The sequence below is a fragment of the Paralichthys olivaceus genome, chromosome 8 (genome assembly GCF_024713975.1).
Source record: "Paralichthys olivaceus isolate ysfri-2021 chromosome 8, ASM2471397v2, whole genome shotgun sequence".
NCBI classification, from domain to species: Eukaryota; Metazoa; Chordata; class Actinopteri; order Pleuronectiformes; family Paralichthyidae; genus Paralichthys; species Paralichthys olivaceus.
The window spans coordinates 2,947,099-2,974,210 of NC_091100.1; the positions used below are offsets into that span (position 1 = coordinate 2,947,099).

The window sequence follows — 27,112 nt, forward strand, 5'->3', positions numbered from 1 at the left end:
CGAGAAGGGCGAGTTTAAAAAAAGCAACAAATCTAGGAATAACTGTGATTTTAAACCCATCTAAAATCGAGGACAGCCCTCGATGCAGAGGAGGCGCAGACTCTGCCTCTTCCTCTACAACGAGCTGGAGTCTTATTGAGGTTTAGGCAATGAACAGACCATCACTGTGAAAGGAACTCAGCTGTGCACAGAGAGGGAACGAGCAGATAAGAGAAAAACACAGCCAACTGCTGCCAGTCAAAGAAAACAAACTTTATTCATCGGCAAATCAAAACTCTGCTCTTCAGCGCCTGTAGCGCGGCTGGTACAAAAGACCACGGGAGGTTTATTTGAATTTGCTTCCTTATATTCTGTATCCATAAAGTTTATGAGGTTCGATGATTCGAAACATTGGGCGTACTATCCCTCTGGTAAAAAACGTTGAGGTGTGTATGTGCGTGTGTGAGTGGGGGCGGGTCTAGCCTGGGCTCAGGTTCTGGATGGTCTCTCGATGTTCTTGATAGAGAGACTGCAAGGCCCGGGCCAAACTGAGGAGCGGTGCGTCACAATTCTCCATCTCCCTCTAAAAAATACAAACATGGGCACAATGAGTCCCCCCCCACTGAGTCACATGTATACACACTGTGACATCTATACTGAACTACACTCACGGCTGATGTCTCGTGGTAATCCAACCCCTGGCTCTGGGCCCATTCCTGGGCCATGGCTGTCTGTACCTCTCTTCTGGCGGACAGGTCTGATTTGTTGCCCACCAGGACACCTGAAACACACAAACACATGTTTACATAAACAAGCGACCTGGGAACTACCTGAGAAAAACCACTGTGTTATCTAATTAGTATAAAGCAAGATATTTACATGGACACTATGTACAAATAGCTACGGCACTGTTTCTTAGAAGAAGGTTAGAACAATCTGTGAACAGCTGAGGGTCCTTTGCTTGTAAAGCGACTTCACAATTTATCCTGACGATGTTCCAGCATTAAAGTAAAGTTCTTTGACCTTTTCTTGTTTTACCTGGAACATGGAGACCTTGGAAGTGGCCACGGACTCTCTCCATCCAGCGGCTGCAGTTGGCAAAAGACTGCTCGCTGGTCAGGTCGAAAACCAGGCACAGCAGAGACGGCTCACCCCACTATAAAGAGGTTCATATTAGGGAATAAGGGCAAGGGGGCAAGATAATAAAGGAAAGATTAGCTGCTTGTGGACAGGCAAGTCCAGACATTTTCCTGAAATGTTCCAGAGGGGTTGTTTGTGGCTTCTGGCCAGCTCCCTAACTAAAATGTCTGGAAAATATCAGAGAGAGCCCCCGTTAGTAAGAGTAAGTGGGCGTGTTGATGAAGTTCCTAACACGTGAAGGACATGAAAATTGATGAATACAAATAACTCAGGATGCAAATGAGGAGTCATACATATAAACCAAAATTAATACATGAGTTCCTGTTTCCTGCTTTACTCTACTGATGCTCTACCTTTCGCCTGAATGTTCAGGACGATCTCCTGCTGTGTTCTTCACATGAGAAAGACAATTTCAGGACATTTTCTGAAAATTCATGTCCAAAAAACTGATTTAATCTCACATCCACTTCCTTTTTCTTCCTCTGTGCCTTGACTTATATTATTTCAGTAGCTCCCCTGTGTTTGTACTTTATAAATGGATGGTGGAAATTATCTAGTTTCATGCAAGTGGAGAAACTCTCACCATTTTCTCGCAGGCTTCCACTAACGTCTCCTTCCCCGCAGAGTCTATGATGTAGAGCTCCTGGAGGGGAGAGCAGAGTGAAGTGGGGTTGCACATGGAGATTTAGTCAAATTACATTGTTTTAAACTTCCTTGTTTCTTTAGGCTAGGCTAGTAATGTTCCTCCCACAACGCTGCGCTATTGTCTTCTGAATACAGATGAGAAGCTGACAATATTATGTCTGAGAGAGCTGAGTGATAAGACTATGTTCCTTACCACCCACCTTCAATGATTTAGATAATTATATATAATACAATATACGCCCCAGTTAATAATAATAAAGAAGCTTGAATAGGATATAGGAAGACAAGTGTGTAAAGTTATAAGCAGTGTGGTTGAGACTGGAAGAAGAAGAGAGACTCACAACACTGTCGCTGGTCTCTGGGACGTTGACACACTTTAACAGTAGTTCCACTCCGGCCGTCTGCCAAACAACAAACACAACCAGGATATCATGAATTTCTTGTGTCATGTAAAGTTAAAAGACCTTTATGAAGCTTTAGGTGACGTATTTTTTAATGTGCTTCTAAAATAAAACTTCTGTCATCCTTCTTTTCATGGCTTTTGCTGAATATTATCTAAGGTTCTTTTTCAATCTTAATTTTCTCACGTGTGCATTTTTAATTTCTGTTGTTTCTGTTGTTTTTACTGTGGCTCTTGTAATGAAGACAAGAGATGAGACGGGGCGAGAGGAGAGGAGAGGAGAGGACGGGAGAGAGGACGTTGTCACACAGCAGCACAATAACCTGTCAGCTGTGATTTACGATGAATGTAAAAACATTGCTAATCAGCAGCTTTGGCTGTAAAGTGAATTAATTGTCCTGATGTTGAAATCCTTCTCTCCTGTGTCTCCGGATCGGACTCTTTTTAATGTCTCAATAAAGATGAGATTATTCTTCTGGGAATATCCGCGTTCTTTCTAAGAAGCCTAACAATGACACAAGCCCCCCTGAGTCCGTCAGCGGAAACAGTGAAGACATACTGTGTGACAGTTACCACACTGAGCTGATCATTCGGACGTGAATGGTGTTTTCATTCAGTCTGAAACACAGGTCATATAGTATCAATAATGTCATGGTGGTCTTGATTGGTCGAACGCGTTTATTGGTGAGACGTACTTCAACTCCGTCACTTCGTCGCTACTGCTCAGACTGATTTCTGGACAGTGGGAGGAAGTGGAGATACGTTACATGCAAGTCATTTTATCTACACACACACAAACACATATCACAGTTGTCCTAATTAGGACTTCACCATGTCCAACCCTAACCTTAACCAGGGTGTAAAAAATGAGGTTTTGCCTCATTAGGACCAAACTTTGCTACCCATGAGGTCTACCGGTCTTAGAAAGGTCAGTATTTAAGTTGGAAAAGGTTCTTAAAGAGGCAATAAAAACAAGGACACACACATAGGGGTGTAAACATCATATTTTTGGCTTATCTGGTGCGTAGGGTAAAAATATCTGCCCCAGTTAACAGCAAATACAAAACTCAGTTGTTTGAGTAAACCTCTTATGGGAGACTAAGTGACCACAGGTATTGTTGTCCTGTCTGTAAACCTGTATGTGGTATATATTGTGTAGATGGAAGATGTGTTTGAGCCCCAATAGCAGATTGTCCTGATGTAAAGAAAAATCTACAGAGGCTGCAGTCACACAGAAAGTAGTTTTGATTAACAAAGGTCAAATAGAGGAGAGAGTCAGGAGGAAGTAACAAATCTGGTCTCGTCAAGTTGCACCTTTTTCAAAAGGTACGAGATCTAAAGACGTCCTAAGTGGCCGGGATGGTTGCAGGCTGCTGCCTTTAGCCGCTGTGCATCCAGGAGTATGAGATCAGTGGTGACCTTGAAGAAGCAAGTTGAGGATTCTTCACATCAGCAACAAACTCTAAATTGATCTGATCTCCAGAGCTCACACTTAAGTGAACGTGTCAAACCTCAAAAACACACTTTTCACACCCACTGCCTCTGTAATACACAATCACACACACACACACACACACACACACACACACACACACACACACTTCAGATCAACATTCACCTGATGCTTACACAGAAACGGTTCATAACAAGAATCCCGTGGCATACACACAAACACACAGATGCCGTGGTGGTCCCACTTAGGAGCGATCTAATGAGCCGGTGTGATGCATAGGAAGCCGCCCGCTGGAATGTCAATGAGGGCCTATTAGCCACAAATAAGCTCAGAATATTGCTAACGGGCCGTCTGACATTTTCAAAGGAGGACGTGAGCAGCATGGCCGACAGCCTCCGCTACCCTTCAAAATCAAAAGTTGAAGAACATCAGGAATGACTTAGGCGTCTACACAGGGAGTAACTCTTCACAGCACAAGTTTCTTTCTCACCGCGGTGAGGACGCGCTGTTTGCTGTTTCCGCCTGCGGAGAAAATTCAACCTGACATATTTAATAAAGCTTAAAACTGCTACTTTTCACTGCACCTTGGATTCAACAGAGTACAGTGTGTTCATCGTGGTGGATGAAGAAACATACAGACAATTCAGCTCTTCTTAGGACAAGAATCTTATTCTGATGTGTCCTGAAAGGCAGCGGGCTCAAAATCTGAGTTTATTGCTTTTGGAGCATGAAGGCACTTTGCTTAATCAAATGGAAATCTGTGGATTAGAAAATTAACATCGTTGCCTGACGATGGCACCAAATGAAGCTTAATAGTGTCCAGAATTGATAATTGACATCCCATAGACTGTATAAAGAGATGATGAGTATAGAAGAAATGATATAAAGCAAGTCACTGCCTTCGTATGGGTGTGTTAACGGTTGCATAGCAACAGCAAAGAGCGTGACCGGCAATTTCCCATGGGCATTTTCTCAGTGCATCCAGTTAATAAAGCAGAGTGTCTGGAGAAAACAGGGTCTCGATCTACAGGTGGACATGTTCATCTGTGTGTGACATCATTTAACTATTGTTTTTACACGTCATCCTGCACGTAGCTCTTTTTTTTTCTTTTCATGTTATGTAGAAATGTGTTAAGACTTGCCCAGAGTTCAGCGAGCACGCTTCACTAAGCCTGTGAAAATTAAAAATGCAGCTCTTAAGCAGAACCTTTCTACTTTACGTTAATACTCTACTGGTCCAACATGAGGAGACATGCACAGCATCACAAGTGAGCATAGGTTCAGGCCGTATGGAGAAACTGAGCACTGTTGTTGTGCGCTTGTTAAGTACCTGTTCTGGTGGCTTTCCAGAATCCTGCTGTATTAATTATCGACATTCCTGTCACCTCCGAACCCCCGATACTGCTGACACAGCAAGAGCTGAACAAACACACACAGACACACACTTGGCACTTGTCCAGCATTGTGGTCACTAACCTGTGCTGTACCCTAACCAGCTGCAAGGCTTCACAGTAAACTCAGTACATGTAACACACCAATAAATGTGCACAAGCTGCTCAAGTGCATGTATTGATTCTCACATGTGAATGCATTTACTTGCATGTGCAGCGCAGGCATACAGTCAGCAGCCCTTGAAACATTGACAGAGGGGGAATCAGCGAACAGCCGTGACCCCATATATCACAGAGTCAGGTTAATGACACGGTTCCCTCCTTCATGAAGATTAGCATAAATAATGCAGATTAGCCTTCTCTGCATCAGCATTAATTGGTACACTGTGCTGTCTTGCACTTCAGTGATTCCTGCGGTAGATTTAAGAGACCTCTACAGGTCCTTGAAAAGCTTGCAAGGAGTTCCATTACACAAACTACACACAGCATGTAGTATGATCATGATTTTGTGAGATCAATATTGATCCATGATTATGTCTGAGATACACTACAAGTCTTGACCTCAGGCAAATGACCTTAAATCCAATTTGATAATTCAATAATTCTCTAATTCTGCAATTACTGATTGAATTTCAAAATAAGTGACTCTGCAACCTTGCTCCACAACGACTTTATTGCTGCCTAACCACACTGTCTATATCAGTAAAGATATGTGGATGTTGCTAAGATCTTTCTGGGGGTCTGATCGACTCGCTGTAGTCTCAGGCAGGTCTGAATACCGGATAAATGCTGCAGCACTTCATGGCAAGTGCATCAGGGTATTCCCAACATGCTGCTGTGTATTCTGGGCTGGCAATGAGCCAGAGCTAAGCTTCAGGAGTCGTCCCTTTAAACACAGGTGAAAATCTCAGTTACCCTACCTGAATGTAAAAATACAAGATAAGCCTTGGCCCGTCTCTGCAACAGAGCACAGCCCAATCCCTAAATCCCTCAAGCAGCTGTGTTACAAGTGATTCCTCTGTTACACTCGTGTGATGTGGATATAAACTGTACATCCTTATCGTTATGAGGAGACAGACAGACAGACAGACACACACACACACACACACACACACACACACACACACGTAAACACAGGGATTGTGTGTCATAGTGTATTCATGCTCTCACCATGCTGTAGTTCTTCTGGAAGAGTGTACCATCGCTGTGGAACACATGAGAGAGGGCAGTTTTCCCCACGGCAGCATCTCCTGCACACACACACACACACACACACACACACACACACACAGTGTGTTTACATTTCATTCATACTTTCTTCGACAATTTAATTAATCACTCACTTCCAAAGTTTTGCTAAATAATCCAACAAAAAGTTCATAATCACATAATCAATATGCATCTTGCTCGCTGCACATTATTGTTAATATAAACCCTGCATGCTATAAATAATATGTGCATGTATAGAAATGTGCAGCACAAACAATGTACAGGTTCCCCCGGTTCACATATATATACAGTATTATTCGTTTCATTGCTCTGCATTATTGCTTTTCAGCACAATGTATAGTTACCAGTTGACTTGTGTACATTTCTCTCATGTTGTAGGATATTAGTGTTTCCAACAAACTATATATTATCCTACTTTCTTTGCACGTGCTACTGAACAGTCCAGGACCATCCGCCACAGTCATTTCAGTTGTGTGTGTCTACAAACTGAGATCAATGTAAAACCGCAGTAAAACTTTGTATTTGTACACGTGCTCAACTAGTATTCTTTACTTCACTAGCATTAGTTTGGTGTTTACTATCTACTGCCACGTGCTGCTGAAGAATGTTTGGGAAAGTGTTAAACAACAGACGTGTTCTTCTATTTGTATTTATTTATTTATTTATCTATTTATTTATCTCTGGTGTTGAGACGAAGCGGGTTAGCTTTAGCCGTGTTAGCTTTAGCCCGTGTAGCGATAGCCTGGAGAAGTAAGTTTGTAAAAAAAGACTCACCGACGAGCAGACACCTCGCCCTCAGCTTCACCATGACACTAACTCACTTCGGCTCAAACGAAGTTCGCGCTGCGGCTTCGTTCAGAATGTGAAATAATCCAAATAAACCAAAACGTGCAGCTGCTCGAAGACATTTCTACTTCCGCCTCGGCAACATGAACACAACGCGTCTCCTAGCAACCAGCCTCGGAGGTCTCTCATTGGCCTAACCGGTGACTACGTAAGCGCGTAGCCGCACTGCCATTGGCTGGTTGTGATGACGTAAGAGAGATAGTTCAGAGGAGGGGGGGATTTTTCCTCCGAGTTTGTCTGTTCAGGGGGAATTCAGGTGTTGGAACTTCAGGCATCTAAACTGAAGACAAAACTTATTTTTAACTTTTAAATCGGGATCGTTAGAGTGAATTCGTCGAACACCGTTGATAGAACTCACAGTTGTCTTTGCAGGAAATGCCTGACATGCTGATATAACAGTGAGAAGGATAAAACCTGGTTGTACCACTAGAGGTCGGAAAGTCTTTCCTGAGCGTCACATTTGTTTTTATTGCAGATTTGTGTTTTATCATTATTACAGATGAGCCTGATCTCACTCTCTACTTAAATCATTTTATCATGTTTATACTCTTTTCTTATCTGTCACTGTTTCTATTTTCATTTGAATTGTTTTATTATTATTTGCCAAAGACTCAAAATTAACAATGAAAAAAAAAAAAGTGGTAGGAAATGACTGGATGGAATTAAAAACACAATTATCAAAATAAAAGTACTGAGACATGGGGACATAAATAAAATGTTTATCTGTGAATGAATGGTTATTTAATCTTTGTGTTTTTACATAAAAAGAAAAATGCACACAGATAAATAATCGGATGTGTCACATTCAGATAACGTGGTTGTTATAATATTAAGGTTGATGTCATTTGTTTTTCTGTTTCTAGTTCAGAGGGAATAAATACCCTCTGATGAATGTGAGGAGCGCGTGACTCGTTATGGCAAACCTTTGTGCACGAGCGCGTGCCCTCCACAGAGACGTGCGCGCACTCGCCACGCAATTTGTGTGTGAGTGTGTGCACGAGACAGAGAGAGAGAGTGAGAGAGAGCATCATCATCACAACACCGGCTGACAGCTTCCTCTGCTCGGACACCGAGGAGGAGGACGACCGGGGGCTTGGAGGTTAAATCCAGAAGAACCGGGGAGGAGGCCGAGCAGGAGCCGAGAGAGAGACGTGGGTTTGCAGCCGTGGTTGTTGCAGCGGCGGCGGCGGCGGACGGACGGACGCACGGACGGATCCGTGGGGGAGTCGCTCGGTTTCCCGGTGCTTCACACACCCTGAGCCTCTGCAGCAGCAGCAGCGAGCAGCGGGGAGCAGAGGAGGAGCAGCAGCGAGGAGCAGGAGGAGCAGGAGGACCATGGAGGGGATGCAGGCATACGGAGCCGGGAAAGCCGGAGGAGCCTTCGACCCCGTCACCTTCTTCCAGCAGCCTCAGACCATTCTCCGCATAGTGTCTTGGGTGAGTTTCTGTAGGTCAGTCATTAGTACTTCTGCAAACAACACGTGGAAATCAGGTCTAAATTGTGTTTTAATGTCTTTACCGAGGCTGCAGAAGGCCCAGAAACATCATATAATATAATAATATAATACAATGAGAAATGATTCATTGCTCTAGAGGTGGAGAGGAGCTTGTGTTACTCATCACTGAATCGCATTTTTACGATATTCTCTTAGTTTTTCCTTTATCCTGCACCTTATAAATATAAATTCCAAGTTATATATATGTTTTTTTTAAAGTATTCCTATAGTTGTGTTGTGCTGAGTTGTCACAGTGAGCTGGTGTAGGCCTCAAAACAACGCTCATCAGAAAGGCCCTACAATTAATCACTGCCTTCAGATAATGCATTAATTACCCTCTATAATTTACTAATGAGCAAAGCGATCACTGTACAAAGGGCTTAATTACGAATAATCTCATCATTTCTAAATAACAAAAAGGGAAAGCAACAGCAGACGACCCTTGACCCATGAATATTTAACCAGAGGAAACAAAAGTCTCCAAAACTCCAAGTAGCCACTTCACTGCCAAGCAGATTATGTCACAATGAGCTATTTGTTGTTCATCTCTCAACTTTGATTTACATTTTTGAATCAGCGAGACATACTCCACGCATGATGTTTCGAAGACAGAGAGACACTGTTGGCCGCTAATGGAGAATTATAAAATGCTGCCACACCTAATTGTACAAGCCCGGATAAATGAATAATCCTAAAGGTCCGTTTCTTTGCCCAATAATGAAATGAACTGATTTTCTCTCATTGATCTGCTCATCGTGAAAGTGAGTTCTTCATAACTCAGATCAACATTTTGATTTGCGAAAATGAGTTTATTAGTTTAACTGACAGGAAATAAAAATGTCATTATCAAGTTAACTGATGGTTTTTTTTGTCGAATATAGTTTTAAAAATGCACTTTTTGTTTTAGCGAATGTGATAAGTGATGCAGGACAGTTCACTTTGTTGACACGTCGGCTCACGGTATGTGTGAAGTTAGCTTTGCGTTAGCTGGTCTTTGTGAAATCAACTCAGAAAACATCAGACATCTGTTTTTTACAGGAAGTCTGTTCTTCGCCGTTTCTCACTTTGCAGCAGAAAACCACACAGTTGAGACTACGTCTTATTTATAGGAGTGTGTCTGTGTCCCTGTCCTTAAATAAAGCCAAGAGCTTTTCCATCTGTGCTGAACAGATAGACACCTGGAATCAAGACTCACCATTAAAACAGGGAGCGTTTTTGTTTTTCTTGTTAGTTTATCATTAAATATCACATATACACGTTTTCTGTCCCCTGTGACTAATCCGACGTTTAACTGCTACTAACGTTAAAACCGTCAAATAGGATCTTTATCATTCAAGCCATATGAGAGAAGTGTGTTTAAGGTCGTGAGTGAAGCTGTTCTGAAGTCATGTGACGATTCAATGAGCCATGAGGCAGCAAGTGTAGAACTCTGAGTTCTGAACTTGTGTTTCTTTTAGGAGTAACACACACAGACACATATATATATATATATATATATATATATATATATATATGTGTATATATATATATATATATACACATATATCAGGCAAAAAAATGTTTTTAATTAACTGAAGAGAAGATTCAATGAATTTCTAAATTGACAGAGAAGCACAAGGAATCCTTCTGCAAGGGAACAATACAGTAAGAAATAGAAAGAAGAATAGAAACACAATGTGAAATAAATAAGATAGAACAAGGCTGTTCTTCTGAAAGTGTAGCTCAAAGATAAAAGTTGTGTAATTTAGTTAGATAAAACTTGCTATATACAATATATGATGGCTGTATATTTATTTATTATTTATTTAAATATCCAAAAGGAATTAAAAATGTATTTATAACTTCACTGTTTCTCTTCCAGAGTCTTAAAACATCTTTTAAACTAAGACATATATGCAAATGTCCCATGAAACCATCAAATATTGGTTGTTTATTATTTGATTAATGGTTTAAAGGTTCATTTATTGTTATTGATTCACAAATTGGTCAATCCGCAAACGTGTTTTATGTTTCAACTGTGGTTTTTAACATCTTAACATTTTTACTCTACATTAGTGTTTTGAGAAATATACACATTAAAATGCAAACACACACACACACACACCTCAGATTCCCTGCCCCCTTTAGGTGTCACCAGAGAAACAACACATCTCCATAGTAACAGCCACGTTGTGATGTTTTGTGTGATGGTGTTAATACTCAAGCTGCTGCTGGGTGGAGGGGGAGGAGGGAGGTGGGGCACTATTAGCGCTTGAAGCATTTAGTGATGAGGGGATGTCAAAATGTGTGTGTGTGTGTCAGGAATGGATTATTTGCACAACCAATCTTGGAACGAGGGAGAGAGAGAGTTCTTGAATGGTGGTTGAGGACTCTCTACCCTCCCTTTTCTCACTCTCTATCTCCCACGTCCTCTGGAGGAGGAGGGCTGTTTGTCGAGGTGATAATGAGGGTGTGTGCGTGTGTGTGTGTGTGTGTGATGACGCCCGATACGTGAAGGAGAGAGTAACATGAACGTGGTGACAGACGGAGGGAGTGAATCTCAGGTGTGATCATTTCCCAAACATATGAGAAAAATGTAATTTATTTATTGAATTAGAATGAAGACGATCAACCTGAGGGCGGCACAGTGGTGTGGGCGGCACAGTGGTGCAGCCCCCTCACAGCAGGACGGTTCTTGGTTTGAATCCCAGTTTGATCGCTGGGTCGCTCTGTGTGACTCTCCTCCCCCCGTGTCTGTGTGGTTTTCTCCAGCTTCCTCTTCTCCGACTGGCAGAGTTGGTTTGGTTAATTGGTGACTTTACTTTATGTGAGTGTGAATATTTGTCTCTGGCCGTTCTGAAACATGCACTCCGGATAACGTCCGGACAAACTGGGTGCGGACTTGATCCGGGCTTTACCTTTGAATTATCAATAATGCAGCAGGAGATCGTCCTGGTTCTGTGAGGCTGAACAGTTCTGGAGGTTTTTTATTTTTGGAGCAACTGACTTGGACATCTGCATTCTCACGTACAGTACTGCCCCTCTGGAAAAGTTCAAGAGAAAAACTGGAGCTCAGTGACTTTGAGTATTCTCTCTAAAGTTCTGCCTTTGTTTACCACCACCGCCTGAACTTCCAGATCAAAGTTCAACATTTAACTTGATGTGTTTGGTTTTCTTTGACGCATTGAACGGTTTATTTACTCAACAACGTCTCCACCACACGTACACAGCGATGGTAAGATTAACCTGCATCCTCTCGTTCATCCTCTCGTTCATTCTCTTCCCACTTGATTCTTTACATTTTACGCTGCTGAAGAAAGCTCCTCTGTTCTGTAACATTTCATGATGACGAACTTTTCAGATGGTTTTGTAATCGGTGGGTAAACTGTTTGATATTAGCAACACAAACACTCGGGCTGCCGTGCGGCACATTCTGTCGTCGCCGTGTGAAACGGTAACACACACACAAACAGTTAAAGTTTGTTGGTGCCTACACGTCAGAATCCAGGCACAGTTCGGAAGCTATTTTAAGATGCGTACATGCAGCTTTGTGCGCCTGCAGAAGTCATGTCGTCAACGCACGCTGTGGTTTTGAAACTTTCACATCAAACATTTACAAATGTGCTAGATTAACACTGGAAAACTAAGAATTGTAAATAAATCCTGGCATTCGACCGGAGGGGGCCAGGTGGAGAAAGTCCGCAGAAACTCCGGAAGGCTCTCACTTGGACGTTTGCCTCACACATACACCTCCTCCAGAGAAAAAACTGCGGAGAACATACAGTGAATTTGCTCTTAAATCACAGTGGACCTAATATCTCTCTGTCCTGATACCAGTCCTCACATGACTCGACTTTACAACACTGAGAAAGCGTGTGATTCCCCACTTCCTGGTCCTCTGGACTCATCTGATCCTGTTCTCGCTGCCTCCGAAATTCCAAAAAAGGACGATGAATAAAAAAAAAAAGAGGCATATAGACGAGAGCAGCGTCTGTGAGTGGGTCAGAGAAAGTGTAGATGTGCGGATATGAGTGTCGTCGTGTCCTGGACGTGTGACGATGTCAGTGTGTCTCAGTGTGTCCACCCTCGCTGCTGCTGCAGTGTCTCTCCTTGATTTGTACTTCCACCAGATCTGCTCGCTCCATCACTCTCACTCTCTCTCACCCATTACATGAGCAGCTGCTGCCATGGCGACTGTAGCAATCAGGTATCCCCAGTCCAGGCCGGCGCGCTGCAGCAGACAATAAGGCCCCACACACACACACACACACAGTATATAATATCCTCCGTCCTGTATTATTCAGCAGTCTGGTCGACTCACTGTTGACTCTCTCTGCTTTCACATGTTTTTATGATCATTATTTTTGTTCGCTCTATCCATTATCTATATCTTTTACATTGGGCGAGGGGCAGGCCACACCCTGCACAGGTGTCCAGCCCATCACGGAGTCAACTTAGGCCATTTTCAGCCATGAACTCTGGAAAATGTGCGTAAAATTGGGTCATTTTCCAGAGTTTATACAGAGAGAACGCAGCGGGAGACGTATTCACGAAAACAGGAAGATGAGCTCTGATCAGTGTGATACCAGGCCAATTTTATTTTCCTGTTTGCGAAACAAACAGGAAGAGGCAGCCAGCAGAGGCCGTTCAGTGATTTGTTCCAATAATCAAACACAAAGGCTTAAACTGGATTCAGAGTCTATCAACACAGGAAGAACTCTTAACTGGAACCAAGGTCAGAAACTCAGAAGCACGAAGATACAAAACCAACAGAAGTGAGAAGACTAACTGACTCAGAGGACGGAGCACAGAGACCAAATACAGAAGTGGTGATTGAACTTATCAGTAAGAGACACACCAGTGAGGTGGCTTCAGAATAAATGAGACGACGACTGGTGGACAATTTATTTTAAATGTTTAATTTAAAATTGTATTCATACCTTTAGGTTACTTACATCTGTACGACAGGTCGGGCTCTTCCTGCTGCCGTCTCTCATCTCTCCGCCACTAACGCAGTGCATGATGGTATATGTTGCTCGGTTAGTGACCATCGGTTGTACACTATATTTTTCATGATGCATTGTGGGAAACAATGAGTGTAGTGCACTGGGGAATAAAACATTTCCCAAAATAATCGGACACCACTTACCTGAATTACCTCTGATGAATGTGTACGGTGGTTGATGTTGTATTTAAAGGCACTAAACTTGAAGAGCCCTGTTAATCTCATCGTATCCACTGACAATAAAGCTTTCTATCTATAAACATAAATGGTGAGGCAGATACCAAGACATTTCTTTAAGGTGTTTACAAAAGTATTATCATTAAAAACAACTTAAATCAGGTCTTGAATGCAAAAACGAGATTAAATCCTTCATTATGAGTGAATCACAGTTTGGATTTTACATTAATATATCCCCTTGCTTCAGAAAGTCAAAGATGAAAATCCCGTGAATCAGTCGATGAGTCAGGATTATAAAACTCTCTGATGAAGCTCGGTGCTTTGCCACAGTTGCGCTGCGTCCATGAACGTGCGTGACTGTTTCTAACACAGGGTTTTGTGTGAGGTACGGTGTGAATACCAGGGTGATATGAGGCCCAGCTCAATTGTCTGCTCTTCACAATGGATCCAAAAGGCTTTTCAGGCAAACACAACAGCAGCTCTGAATCATTTACAATGAGCCAGACTGGACTGATATGATTTGGGCCCATAGCAAGCGGCTGACACGGCTGTTTTGCTGTGCATGTGTGTTGAATGTATGTACGGCTACCGGCCAAAAAGACGAGCTTCGGAAGTGAAAACGAAAAAGAAAAATTAGCAGCAGACAGAAAAGGAGATTCCGGTGGAGACATATGCACGTGCACACATGCACGAGCACGGTTTCACAAACACACACACATATGTGCACAGTTCTGCCAATTGGCTTTTCCTAATGTGCAATTTGTATGTGAGCCTCTGACGGTCACAAGATCGGAAACCCGCGTGGTGTTTCTCACAGAGCCGGCTTTCACCACCTCCAGGAGCCTTGTGATCTGTCCACAGATCAGAGAGGGGAGGGAACACGCACGCACACGCACGCACACACACACACACACACACACACACACACACACACACACTCCAAAATAAGTCATATATCAAAAGAGTTCAAGAGGAGAAATGCGAGCAGGGTGGGAAGTGGCGTCTTATACGAAACGTCTCACATGCTCCACTTTTCACGGCCCCTAAGCAAGTGAGGAATGTTGAGGTGCGAGCGAGTTCAAGTGTTCACAACATTTCATGCGCTACTCATATGATGCTGCTACACCTTTGCGTTGTGCCGTTGACGTGCGTGTGACTGACCCTCTCTCACTCTCGCCGTCACCCACCAACCCCCGGCTGGTCGTCCGCAGGCAGTCGCAGAGAAAGCTCGGTAATTCAATCTGCCCCCGCCCCCCCCCCCCACCTTGTGACATCAATTATCGTGACCCTGAAGACGATGTGTGTTTTCATACCCGGTGAAATAGGTCATGCCAAAACCAATCCTTATTTCAAGTCGGGGCGTTTATGTGCTTAGTGTTTGTGTGACCGGAGCGAGCAGAGGAAAAGGCTCGTTTATTTCTCAGGGGAGCATCTGAAAACCAAACTGTGTCACATCACTAAAAAACTACAGACGCCCTGCAGCTCCTTGTGTCCTTGTTAGAGAAACTACACCCGAATCCTTTCTGCTCACATGTGACCACACAGACTCTGCGGGTGCTGGAGCATCCATGTTACCTCTTTTTCACATTTTGTGTTGAATGAACACGTGTTATTTGTGGAGATTGATTTATTGATTGATTAACTGTTTGTTCGGTGCGGTTTGCTGAGTCGGAGGATTCACAGTGGAAACTGTTCCACCTCGTCGTTCGACTGTAAAGGAGAAAACAATACACGTTGATTAATGACTCGATAACACAACGTGTTCACTAATGTAGAATTAAAGCAACACTAAGGAACAGTAAATTTAAATCTGTCCGTCAACTTATCTCTGTCTGTGGGGGGATGAACGGACGGACGGATGGATGAACAAGATGTGTAAAATAGGGAATATAAATGTGAGTGATTTAGCTGCAGGAGAGCGACAGTGTGAGTCGTCAGCTTCACTCTGTCGGTCATGAGACTGTGTTTAAAACTTTTAAGATAACTGTGGGCTCTTTGTTTTAAAGTACATTGAGTTTGGGTGTTTGTGGACATTTAGAAAAACAAATCATATTTAGAGACAGTCCACTGTCACCGTTACATAACAGAGACACAGATCCAGAGTGTCTGTGGAAGGAAGAGAAATAAAGAGAAACCAAATAAAGGAAAGTGAATAAAGAGAATTAGTTAACACGCGTGTGTGTGTTTTATAATGACTGTTCAAATCCGACAGAGCGTTCTAACATCCCACCAACATCATGTGATTGACTGTGTGTGTGTGACTTTGTGCTCTCTGACCTGAATCCTAAAGTAAGTCAGGCACAGGAGGCAAGTGTGTGTGTGTGTGAGTGTGTGTGTGTGTGTGTGTGTGTGTGTGTGTGTGTGTGTGTGTGTGTGTGTGTGTGTGTGTGTGTGTGTGTGTGTCGTTAGAGTCTCATTTTTCTCAAGAACACTCGTGGGCACAGGCAGGGCCAGTAACGAGGGGAGATGGGAGAAGACGAGGGAGGGAGGAGCGATGATGCAGCCGCTCTATAAATAGCACCGCCTCCAAACCCCCTCTGCCCCCAGCACTTTGCTCTGCTCACTCCCTCCACCTCCTCATCTTCATCTTTCCCCCTCTTTAATAAAAAGGAGTGCAGGTACCGAGGAGGTGTTACTATCCTGCTCCTCCACACATCCTTCTCTCTGTGGAGAGAGGAGCGACGGAGAGAGCAGAGAGGCAGGGAGGGGGCGAAGGGAGGGCGAAGGAAACAGAAAGGTTGCGCTCGCTCGGTCCCAGACTCTAAATGTCAACTCATGGTTCCTCCGCACGTTGTTTCAGGCTGAAGATCTGCACCGTGTCACATTTGTGTCAGAACTGATTAATACAAATGACTCACTTCATCCCCGGAATTCACTTTGTCAGAGATGTGTTCATTCAGCTGATGATTAAAGATCAGACACTCAGTGAACGCGGACACAGGCACAAGGTACTGAAGGGTTAAAGTAGAATATAATATATACAATAAATGCAGACAATCGTACAACAGTTAAGTCAGTCAAGAACTCGAGCAGCTGATTTGAACATTCAGCCGTATTATAGATCATCTGATCATCATCTTTAATGTTTGTTTGCATGTTGTAATTTTTATTTAAATCCATGTCAGTCGTCATTATCGATCAGAACTGAAGGTAAAAAATATAAATGTCCCCTCGGGTATTTTTACAGGGTGCGTGATTTTGCTTTTGATGTCATGTTAGCGAAGTTCTACGAATGCATGCCGATTGCCCGGGTGAGGATTTGTGACTTATTGTGACAATTCAGGGAAAGTGCACGAAGTTGAATGAGGAGCATCATCGTGTTGGACAGGCAAGCGTGAATGCTAATGTAGCAGCTGCTAACTGGTTATGGTGCCGTTAGTAAAACAAAATGGCGAATGCTGTTAAGTGTTTTTCACCACGATGGAAAGGTTCAAATCTAATGGAACTGTTTTATTCTGGATTACCTCATGAGCGCCCCCTGCACAATCCGGACCGTGTGATTCAGAAACTCTCTGGTGGAATTCTGTTCAGTCTGTCAGTTGTCATGGAGATTGCTTTATTGCTGTCACACGACTGAAGAGTAGAGCTGCACTCATGTGACGACTTAATCCCCGTGGAACAGCATGAGGTGCAGCTGTAAGATCTGGAATGAGAAGCAAGTTGAATTGAGTTGAAACTTTTATCAGCAGTTACAAGTTTCTTGTCTTTGCTCAGTTCCTCTTTTTCAATAATATGAAAATACACATTGAATTTTCTTGACATTGTTTGCTGCACAAAGACACACACCATCGACTCCATATAAAGATGGAGGGTGTGGGAGTTTTCCAAAAGTGAAGCTAAACCATTATGATCGCCCCCTGCTGGCTGGCTGCAGTATCAGTTATTGACCCCGCCTTCTGCAAATATATTTTTTCTGATCCAAGATATTTTGTATGTACGTGTCATCCATCTTTACATTGACCAACACTGTGGTTCTCATATGCAAAGTCTTAGAGGAAGGATTACAGTCACTCATGTGTCGGTGAACTGGGATAGAACAGCAATTGTAAAAGTTTACGTCAAACCGATTGAATCTAAAACAATCTCACACTTCCGACAGTGGAAAGAAAGTGAAGGACGGCCGGGTTGTCGTCTGTGGGTTGCGATTGGAAGTACGACCCACGGTGTGTGTGTGTCCTCCCTTTGTCTCGCTGTCATTTGCCACACAAATAAAGACGGCAGCTGGATAAACTATCCACCAACACACACACACACACACACACATTCAGAATCCATCAGTCACCACTGCAGCATCCACGCACCGACTGCTGACAAACATGAACACACTCAGCCTCGTCCTCATCCAGACAGAAGCAGCTCCCCGGAGGTTTTGGTCTGAGGCCTCTTCAGTTGGATGGAGTCGTCTGATTCGCTGTTGTCAAGAGAAGCACGAAGCAGACGCCGCACTGCAGGCTGGGAAACTGCTGCTGATTGTATGCGTGTTCATGTGACCTCGGAGAGGAGAGGAGGATTAGATGGTATCTTAGGATCCTGCTCCTCCTGTTATTGACTCCATTTTCCAGCCCCTTGTGTCTCCACTCCTCCAGGCACAGGGCAGACAGGTGAGAAGGAGGAGCATAAAGGAGTGACAGATCATAGTATCCTCCTCCCTTCATTGACTCCATGTTGTTGTCGTCCGTCCTCCACCTCAGACAAACCACCACCCTGGCGATAAAATATTCACCAAACCAATCTGACACTTTTAATCACCTCCATCGACAAGGTTACGATTTCACACCTGTTCATTTGCTTGTGAACAAGATTATGCAAGAGCTGCTGGATACATCATCTTGAAACTTGGTGGAAGGATGTGGTCTGAGTCAGGGAGGAAACAATTACATTTTAGTGCAGATCTGAACATTTTCCAAGGGAATAACTCATGAATGTTGACTGAACTTGAATTTGAATGTGGCCTTGGCGGAGGTATGTGCTCGACTGAGTGCCACTCTAGTTTGTTTGTTTGCGCAGGATCGTGCCAAAACTAATCAACCCATTAAATTTTGTGGAGGGCTGGGGAATGAACCGAGGACGAACCCATAAAGTTTCCGTGCAGATCTTCATATCCGGGCAGATGCATGAATTCCTTTTGTCTTTTTTTTCACAGTATGAACCTTTGCTTAATTTGAATAACATAAAATCTTGACCCTTGTCTTAATACTAACTTTACTTATGTTTTATTCATATCATTGTGTCCTCAAGTAGCTGTCACACTGGATTTCAGAGCAGCAGAGAAGAAGCTGATTCCTCCACATGTACAGAGAAACCCCAGAGGCATGCTGGGTAAAACTGTTTTGAAAAAGACATGAGGGATTATTCACGGAACTCCCCTGTAGGGCTGTCGTGACATTACGGGCTGAGAAGTGTTTTCTAATTCATACATTTCCAGTCAGTCAGTCTAAATATACCAGCTGACAACAGCAGGTGGTGGTGTTTTGGGGCTGAAACGGGCTTTTATGAATATTATTGCAAAATGTCCAAGAGTTGATCAGGGAGTACACAGCAAAGACACTCTCTGTCTCTAAAGATGGACAACGCGTCTCAGATATACAGCAAAAATATCCTGGATACGAGCGCCGCCATCTTACTGTCTGTGCAGTTGCAATTGGAGGATGGAGCCGTGGTACTGAAATGCATTCGACCAATCTCGAGTCAGTCTCAGATCATAAAGTTCTGTGTCATCGCATAACAAATTAGAAACAAACACCAGTGTGATAAGAACTCTTTAGTTTGGCCTGTGTCCCATCTACTAACATGGAGGAGAGATGTTTTACCTTTACTGCAGGCACCCACCAGGGGGCAGCAGATACGCATTAGCGAAAGTTTGGTTCACAGTAGAAAAGAAGTGAGGCTTAAAATGTTACAGTTTAACCCTAAAGTTGATCAAAAACAAAATTTAACTTAAAAAAACACAAATAAAAACAAATATTTTGATGTTGAATTAAAAGAAATTCAGTTTATTCGGTCAAATATACAATTTTTCATATCGACAAACAGACACAGACACGGATATGTTTGTGAAAGAATCATAACATCATCCACATCTCTCACCGTCCCTTCTCTTCTTCTTCTCTGCAGCTCTTCTCCATCGTGATCTTTGGCTGCATCGCCAACGAGGGCTACATCAACCGCCCCAATGAAGTAGTGGAGTACTGCATATTCAACCGCAACCAGAACGCCTGTAACTACGGCGTCTTCATGGGCTCCATGGCCTTCCTCTGCTGCATGGCCTTCCTGGCTCTGGACGTGTACTTCCCCCAAATCAGCAGCGTCAAAGACCGGAAGAGGGCCGTGCTGGCTGATATCGGGGTGTCAGGTGATTACATGATCTACAGCTGCTTTGGTTTTCAATTGTTCTGTACAGTGGTACGAATGAACCGTCTGAGATTCATTGAAACAGCCTGTGAGACGGTTAAAATAGCATTAAAATAAATGAGTACAAGGCGGTCAGAGATCCCATCAGCACGGTTTTCTAGCTTTAAAGATGTAACCCGACAGAAATAAATGCTTTTACTCTTTGCACATATTCAAAAGATTAACACACATCTGTCAAGGGCCTCTAGAATTTTCAAATTTTTAATATCCAACTGTTGGATTCATGGTAACACAACAAAACCACCTCTAATTTACAACGTTGTAATTCAGACACATGATCAGAGAGTGCTGGCACAACATGAGATAGAGATTCAGTAAATCATTTAAGTCAAGTAAAACCAGCTGACACCTTCATAAACTTGAACCCCTCAGGGCTGAATGAAGTTATACAGAACAGTTTTGTTCCAGAGTCCACACTCATTCACATAAAAACCCCACATTGATGTATTAGAGACATTATCACATTAGAATGATTCATTTCAACCATGACATTGACTTTTTAGACTCTTAAACACAACAGTCACAATTCAACATTTTCCAGGAATCACATTCCCCAAAAGAAACCGGCCTTTAGAGGTTGTATTACAGATTGTAGAATAGGCTTCACTGACAAATGGTCAGAGATGAGTAGAAATGAGAAGAAGAAGTGAGACGTCCGTCCATCTATTACCCACAGGCCAGCAGGAGTCCCTTATATAACCTAAGCTGCATGTGTGAGAGGTGAAGCCGAAGCACTCTGAGAAAAAACCCACGTAGACAACATGAGAACATGCAAACTCCACACACACAGAGACATCGGGCCCAAACACATTTCATTTCATTAAGCACTTATTGAAATGTGTCAAATAGACCAATGTAGTAGTACCTAATCACTGGGCTGTACACAATATACTGCACCGGAGTTTTTAAACTCAGTCGTGCTGTATTTGACCCGTAAGTAATTAGTTAAATATGAAGACACGTGGAAAAGTGTATTTTGTAAAGAAAGCAGCACAGCATTTAAAACATGTGGGACAGGTCTGAAATCAGTGATTCATGAAACAGTACATCAGATTCTAATGTTAAACTTGTTGTCATGTAAGATTTGTACCCATCATATATCTCTAAATTTAATGCTGCAGTAATAACACGTGTGTGTTACTAGAAAACACTGTTGTCGGGCTATTGCTTTGCTTTGTTTGTGTGTATGCGAGAGATCTGTTTATTCCCCAGGTTTTCCAGCTCATCAAAAAGCCCAAATAACTCTGTGAAGATGTGAGCGCTCTTTCCAGGTTATAATAAAATGACAAGCATACTGAGGTTATCACAACAAAGGGAGAGGAGGAGTACGAGGGATAATGAGGAGAGGAGGACTCTTCTAACAAGGCTCCGAGACACTCTGCTTTGTTTTCTGTGACAGTGGCTTCCTCTCCTCTGCTGCTGCAGCCAACTGAAGTTATAATGACATAAAGACAGTCAAGTGTTGAGTCGGTTAATGAGGCCGCTCCGTACTCCCTCCCTGTTGTAATCACTCGTACTTCTTCTCTCTGTCTCCAACCTTGTCCCTTGTTATTAGAGGCTCTGTTCTTTACTGAAGTCGGGAAAGAACGACTGGTACATGTGTCCTGATCAGACCTGGACATTTCTGATTGAGCTCCTTTCCTCCCTCATCCTCACACTTACACCTGCAGTTGGAAAAAGTTTGAATCTCTTAAAGCCTCCTGCTCATCCTCTGGTTGCGATCACTGGGCAACAGGACAGAAACTCCAGCTGTTAGCTTGCCAATTTCCAAAATGGTGGTCCACAGGGGTCAGTCCTCAGTCACTCGTTATGTTCAATGTCACTCACTCCAAATCTACAGTAAATCAGCTGTCGTGATCTTGCCTCTCATTATGTAAGTGGTATCATTAATGCATCATTTTCCTTGTAGCCCAAAATCATGTTGTCTCAGAGGCGACACCCAGTGGCCGGAGGCAATATGTTTGAGGTTGTCCGTGGACGTGATACCTGAAGAATGTCTTGAGGGAAAATCTATAAATTTGGCACAAACATTCACATGGACTCAAGGATTAACTCACTTGGTTTTTGGTAACCAAAGGTCAAAGATCACGGCCCAGTGGCCTCATGAAGTAGGTTTATGTCTTTCTTTGATATCTTTAGATCAGCACCTGATGTCACTTCCTCCTTGTTTCAGATGGAATTACTGCAATCTGGTTGTTCTAAATGAAAAACACTCTCCCTCAGGTGTTGTCTTGTTATGTTTTTATTGTTATTTTAACACTGCTTCCGTATTTTCTCTCTATTTCTGTCTCCAGCGTTCTGGTCCTTCATGTGGTTTGTGGGGTTCTGCTTCCTGGCCAACCAGTGGCAGGTGACAAACCATGACGACAACCCGCTGAGGGAGGGAGGTGACGCTGCCAGAGCAGCCATCACCTTCTCCTTCTTCTCCATCTTCACCTGGGTAAGTCGCTCCTCTCCTCGTAACGCAGCCTGCCATCATCCAAAGTTTGCAGCAGTGCTGTGGGTGACGTAACAGCCATCAAGCTGTATAAAGGTGTTTCATTGCTCTTCCTCCGTCTTCTTTCTGGTTTGTGTGTGGATGCGTGTGAACCATAGACTGTATTTAAAGATGGACGACGTGAAAGCCTCCAAAATAAAAGCCAAATCATCTTGAGTTCCCCCTGGTGGCCGGCTGCAGTATAGGTCATAAGTTACAAAGGGTTTTACGAGAGCAGCAACAATTCACAAATATTAGAAGACAATTGTCATTTCAAATAAATGAACAAAAAGTCTAAATGCACAACAAGTGTTCATTTTTATAAAACGGGAGACGTGTCGTTCATCTTTACTCACGATCTACGGTGTGAAGATTCTGTTGTGCGGGCATGTGATATCATTAAGAGTGTGGATGTTGTTCCAACAGGCCGCCCAGACTCTCTTCTCAGTGGAGAAGTTAAAGAATGTGTCATTTGAAGAGGAATACATCAAGCTCTTCCCTCCTCAGCCTCATCAGCCTTTTGTGTGACTCTGCTCAGTCTTCTGCCGTCTGCTGCTCTATCCTCTCAGCAGCTGGTCCCACACACTCCTTAACTGTGCACTTGTTAAAAGGCCCCCAGCCACATATACCTAATACTGCTGGAAGTGAGTGTATTTGTAAACCAGAAGAAGAACAGCTGCTGTCAGTGAGCTGCTCAATGTTTTTACTTGACTCCAGCACATTATCACGATCATTTATGTGCAGGTGGGTCGTTCCAGTGCTGAATTGATACAGATGATTCAACGGTTACATCACCAAACGCTGAGATTCGACTTAAACACTATTTAAATTCCTGCAGAACCGTTTTTGGAAGGAGAGCTTCCTGCCTGCTGGAAATGTATAATATCAGTTATTCATGTCTTTTTGATTTTGATGGAAAAGTAAACCTGGAAAAATAAACCAAAGGATTAAAACAAACATTCAAGCTGAATGTTTTAATGTTTGGTTTTTGTGTTCTCCACCTTTTACGTGGTTTTTCTGTTCAGGTATTTACTTTAGGACGTCAGGTTTCTGACGTGCGCACACACTTTCCCTGTAGCAATTTAGTTTGTGACGATTATTTATTAATTGTTAAAATGCATAAAAGTTACCTTTTCCTCTTGGTTTTTTGATGAAGCAACATTCATTCATTCAGTTTTATAGGAGTAGTCAGACATTTTGAAAATCAAGTTGGTTTCAGACATGAAAATGTGTGGAACATTCATCTTGTCATCTTTCCAACGGGACATCTTTGTCGGCCTCTTTTTCATCCTGAGATATTCGTATTCTTCCAGTTTTACGCCCGTTGCACGTTAGAAACATCAGTGGATTTTCCTGCTGTATTCTAACATGATGTAAATTCAGATTGAACTATCTATACCACTACAATATCTGTATGTTCAATAAGCTGGAGAAAGCAGCTAGTTAGTTTAGCTTAGCTTTAAGGCTGTAATTTCATATATAACTGATATTCAAGTGGAATACATTTTCTCATCGCAGCCAAAAGTGGAAGAAAAAAATGTAACTCCATAAATGTCTTATGTTCCCTTCTTTAAGTTTAGTCGGTAGGTTGGATGTAATTTGTTATTTGAGAGTGACCTCACTGTTAAATTGAAGTATTGCACCATTTTATTGCATATTCACTGGATTTCTATGGCTTGACACTGACAACAACACTGACACTGACAACAACACTGACATCTTCTTTCTAAAACCTTCAGGTTTGATTCCGTGAAATGTTTTTATGTTGTGATGGAGCCGAGACAAAGCGGTGGACTCTGTTCAAGCAGAGTCGGTGTGTCTGCAGCGTGTCATCAGTCGAGACGGATAAATAAAATTTCCTCCTGAAACTTCCCAGAACTCTGAGCTTTAAATTAAATCTACTCTCTCTGTGTTTGTCTTCTCATGATATCTGTTGTCCATATTGAAATCTCTCTATTCACAAAAGGGAGATCTGTGGTGTTTGATGGTGACGGGCCCTCGGATATTGAATAACGCACAAAGTCTCTTTTGCATGCACAGCTGCACGATGGAGCCTGTTTTGCTTTGCTGACTGGAGAACTAACCTAATCCGACTAAATAACTCAGCTTCACGAGCTTTTCCAGCAACTAATCAATGTTTCCTTCTGTCTTTTCTTCTCTCTCTCCTCCCCCGGCTCTAACACCACTGCTCACATCTCTGCTTCTTCATCCATCTCCACACCTTTCAATCACCTTTTCTCGAAACCTTTTCTGTTGCCTCCATCCTCCTCCGTCTATCCAAGGCGGCCCAGTCCTTCCTGGGCTTCCAGAGGTACAAGCTGGGCGCCGACTCGGCTCTTTTCTCCCAGGAATACATCGACCCCAGCCAGGACGCAGCCGGAGCCCCCTACACCTCCTTCGGTGGCGACGACCTGGAGAGTCCGGGGGGCGGAGGAGGAGGAGGGAGCCAGGCCAACAGCGACAGTGCATTCGATGGCACTGGAGGCTACCAGCGTCAGGACTACTGAGATGTTAGGATCTGGATGACGTTGCCCAAAGTTTCTTATTAAGAGAGATTTATATTGTTTCTATGGGTCAATGTAGAACAGGCAAAATACTTTGTTAACTTATCCACCAGTTTGTTATTTTGACCCAGTGTTAGACACAAATTTAACAAATGTAATGTTAAAGATTGTCGTTGAGATGTGGCATAGCCAAAGGATACACCAACAAATTGTAATTAATGATAATGATTTAATTTTAAAAAGGAAAAGAATCATATTTTAGTATGGTAATAAAATAGTAATATTGGGTCAGAACAGTGTAGCATTGTGTTAGTTATGACCCCGTGATATTAATTAGAACATGCAAAGAATTAAACATTGATATTTTTAATTCTTATCCACAATCTGCAAATAAATACAACACAACAAAGACTTTACAAATAGAAGCAATGACAGAAAAACCATGAAAAACATCAGATAAATAAAGATTTATGGATCACCGGGGGGGGGATGTAAGACATTGTTGGATAGATCATTCAAATTAAAATTCTGAATTAACACCTGAACCCAGTTCTGGCAACATTAGTTTCATACCAATATCAGATCAGTTATTGGACTTAAACATCAGTTTCTGTGGGAAAAACTACAGAATCTGTCTGTAGGTCAGAAATCTTGGGCAACTTCTCAGATCTTTGGGGAGGACAAACTGGCGGTGGAATAAAAGGTGTGAGTCTGTTTGTGTGGTGGTAGAGACGCTGGAGTTCGATCGGACGTCTTAAGGAGGGTTGAGGGATTTAGAAAGAAACGGTCACACTGTAGCAGATCGATGCTCGTGACCCCACTGCCTTCATCTTCAGAGGTCCACAGTCAGTCAGCGAAATGATCAGTGTTAGTTGAAACACCCTCAAACAAACGTGCAAGCACAGGTCCACAGGCTTATCGATTATAAACAGTTACAAGGTTCAGCTGACGAAACTCCTCAGAGGTGCATTACAGGATATCAGCATCGTGGTGTGACTGGCAACTAATCCCCTCAGCTGTGAAACAGGAGTGTGTGTGTGTGTGTGTGTGTGTGTGAGAAAAGAAGTCCTCAGTTGTTGTTTTTTTAAGTGGATGTCTGTGTTTTCTTGTTTTCCTCTCTCTCTCTCCTTGATTGTTGCCTTCGTGCTGACTGCCAAGCAAAATCCAACGAACACAGGGCAACGTGTATTTACCCATCATGCACCGAATCACAGTTCACTGAATTTTAATCTGGTTTTGGTTCCTAAAACCGCCCTCGAACAAGGACCAAGCATTTGACGTCATTGTAGAGCAGGTCCACAGTCAACCTACCACACAGAAGAGCATCAGTTTATTTATCTATAATTACTACCGTGAACACCCTGAATATTTATGAACATGCATTGCTCCTTTTTTCTTCAAGAATAAAGTATAACTGTCTCTATAAATATGTGTAAATCTATAATTCAGTATATTATAGTGTTAAACTAAAGATTATGCTTTATTTTAGGGCATTATGCTAGTTCTGTATAAAAAAGGAAAAGACAAAAGAAAGAAAATCTGTGGTCCGTTAAGTGTTATTGTGATAAGCTATACACGGTTCAGTGAGGTCGTCCACGCCTCGTCCTTTATGTTGCTTTCAGGGTAAGGAGATGCTTTTATTTTGGAATAATAATATCTACTATTTAAAAAAAATACAGCAACAAAAAATGTGACCAAATTATTAAAGAAAAGTATATCTGCACATATTTATACTTTATACTGTACAACAGTGTAGACTTAGACATGTGTGTTCTGTGAAATATGTTTAAAAAGTGAAGGTAAGATGTAAAGAAAAAGATTGTGTACAAATGTATGTTTTTGATGTTTTTGATTTTAACCAATAAAAATAAAGAAAATGCTGATAAAGGTAGAATTGAATCGTCTGGGATTTCTATTGTAATAGATAGAATATTAATAGAACAATTTCTTTTAATCATAATGGCAACTCACAAAACACAA

At 42.5% G+C, this 27,112-nt stretch overlaps 2 protein-coding genes across 3 annotated transcripts; one reads left to right on the top strand and one right to left on the bottom strand.

The window, feature by feature from the left end:
- Nucleotides 1–237: 237 nt before the first annotated feature.
- On the bottom strand, nt 238–7,192 carry ift27 (intraflagellar transport 27 homolog (Chlamydomonas)). Its single transcript, XM_020102628.2, has 7 exons — nt 7,013–7,192; nt 6,179–6,258; nt 2,106–2,165; nt 1,703–1,762; nt 1,018–1,135; nt 651–760; nt 238–562 (listed from the first exon to the last, which is right to left on the bottom strand). Exons 1-7 carry the CDS (start codon nt 7,044–7,046, stop codon nt 458–460), a joined length of 567 nt encoding a protein of 188 aa, XP_019958187.2. The 5' UTR covers nt 7,047–7,192; the 3' UTR covers nt 238–457.
- An 864-nt stretch (nt 7,193–8,056) lies between these two features.
- On the top strand, nt 8,057–26,184 carry LOC109639284 (synaptogyrin-1). Of its 2 annotated transcripts, none has more exons than XM_020102669.2 (4): nt 8,057–8,521; nt 19,856–20,093; nt 22,447–22,592; nt 24,911–26,184. In XM_020102669.2, the coding sequence occupies exons 1-4, from the start codon at nt 8,420–8,422 to the stop codon at nt 25,133–25,135; spliced, it is 711 nt and encodes a 236-aa protein (XP_019958228.1). In that variant the 5' UTR covers nt 8,057–8,419; the 3' UTR covers nt 25,136–26,184. The 2 variants fall into 2 exon arrangements, with proteins under 2 accessions (XP_019958228.1, XP_019958229.1); XM_020102670.2 differs by lacking the exon at nt 24,911–26,184 and adding an exon at nt 23,055–23,592.
- The last annotated feature ends 928 nt before the right edge of the window (nt 26,185–27,112 follow it).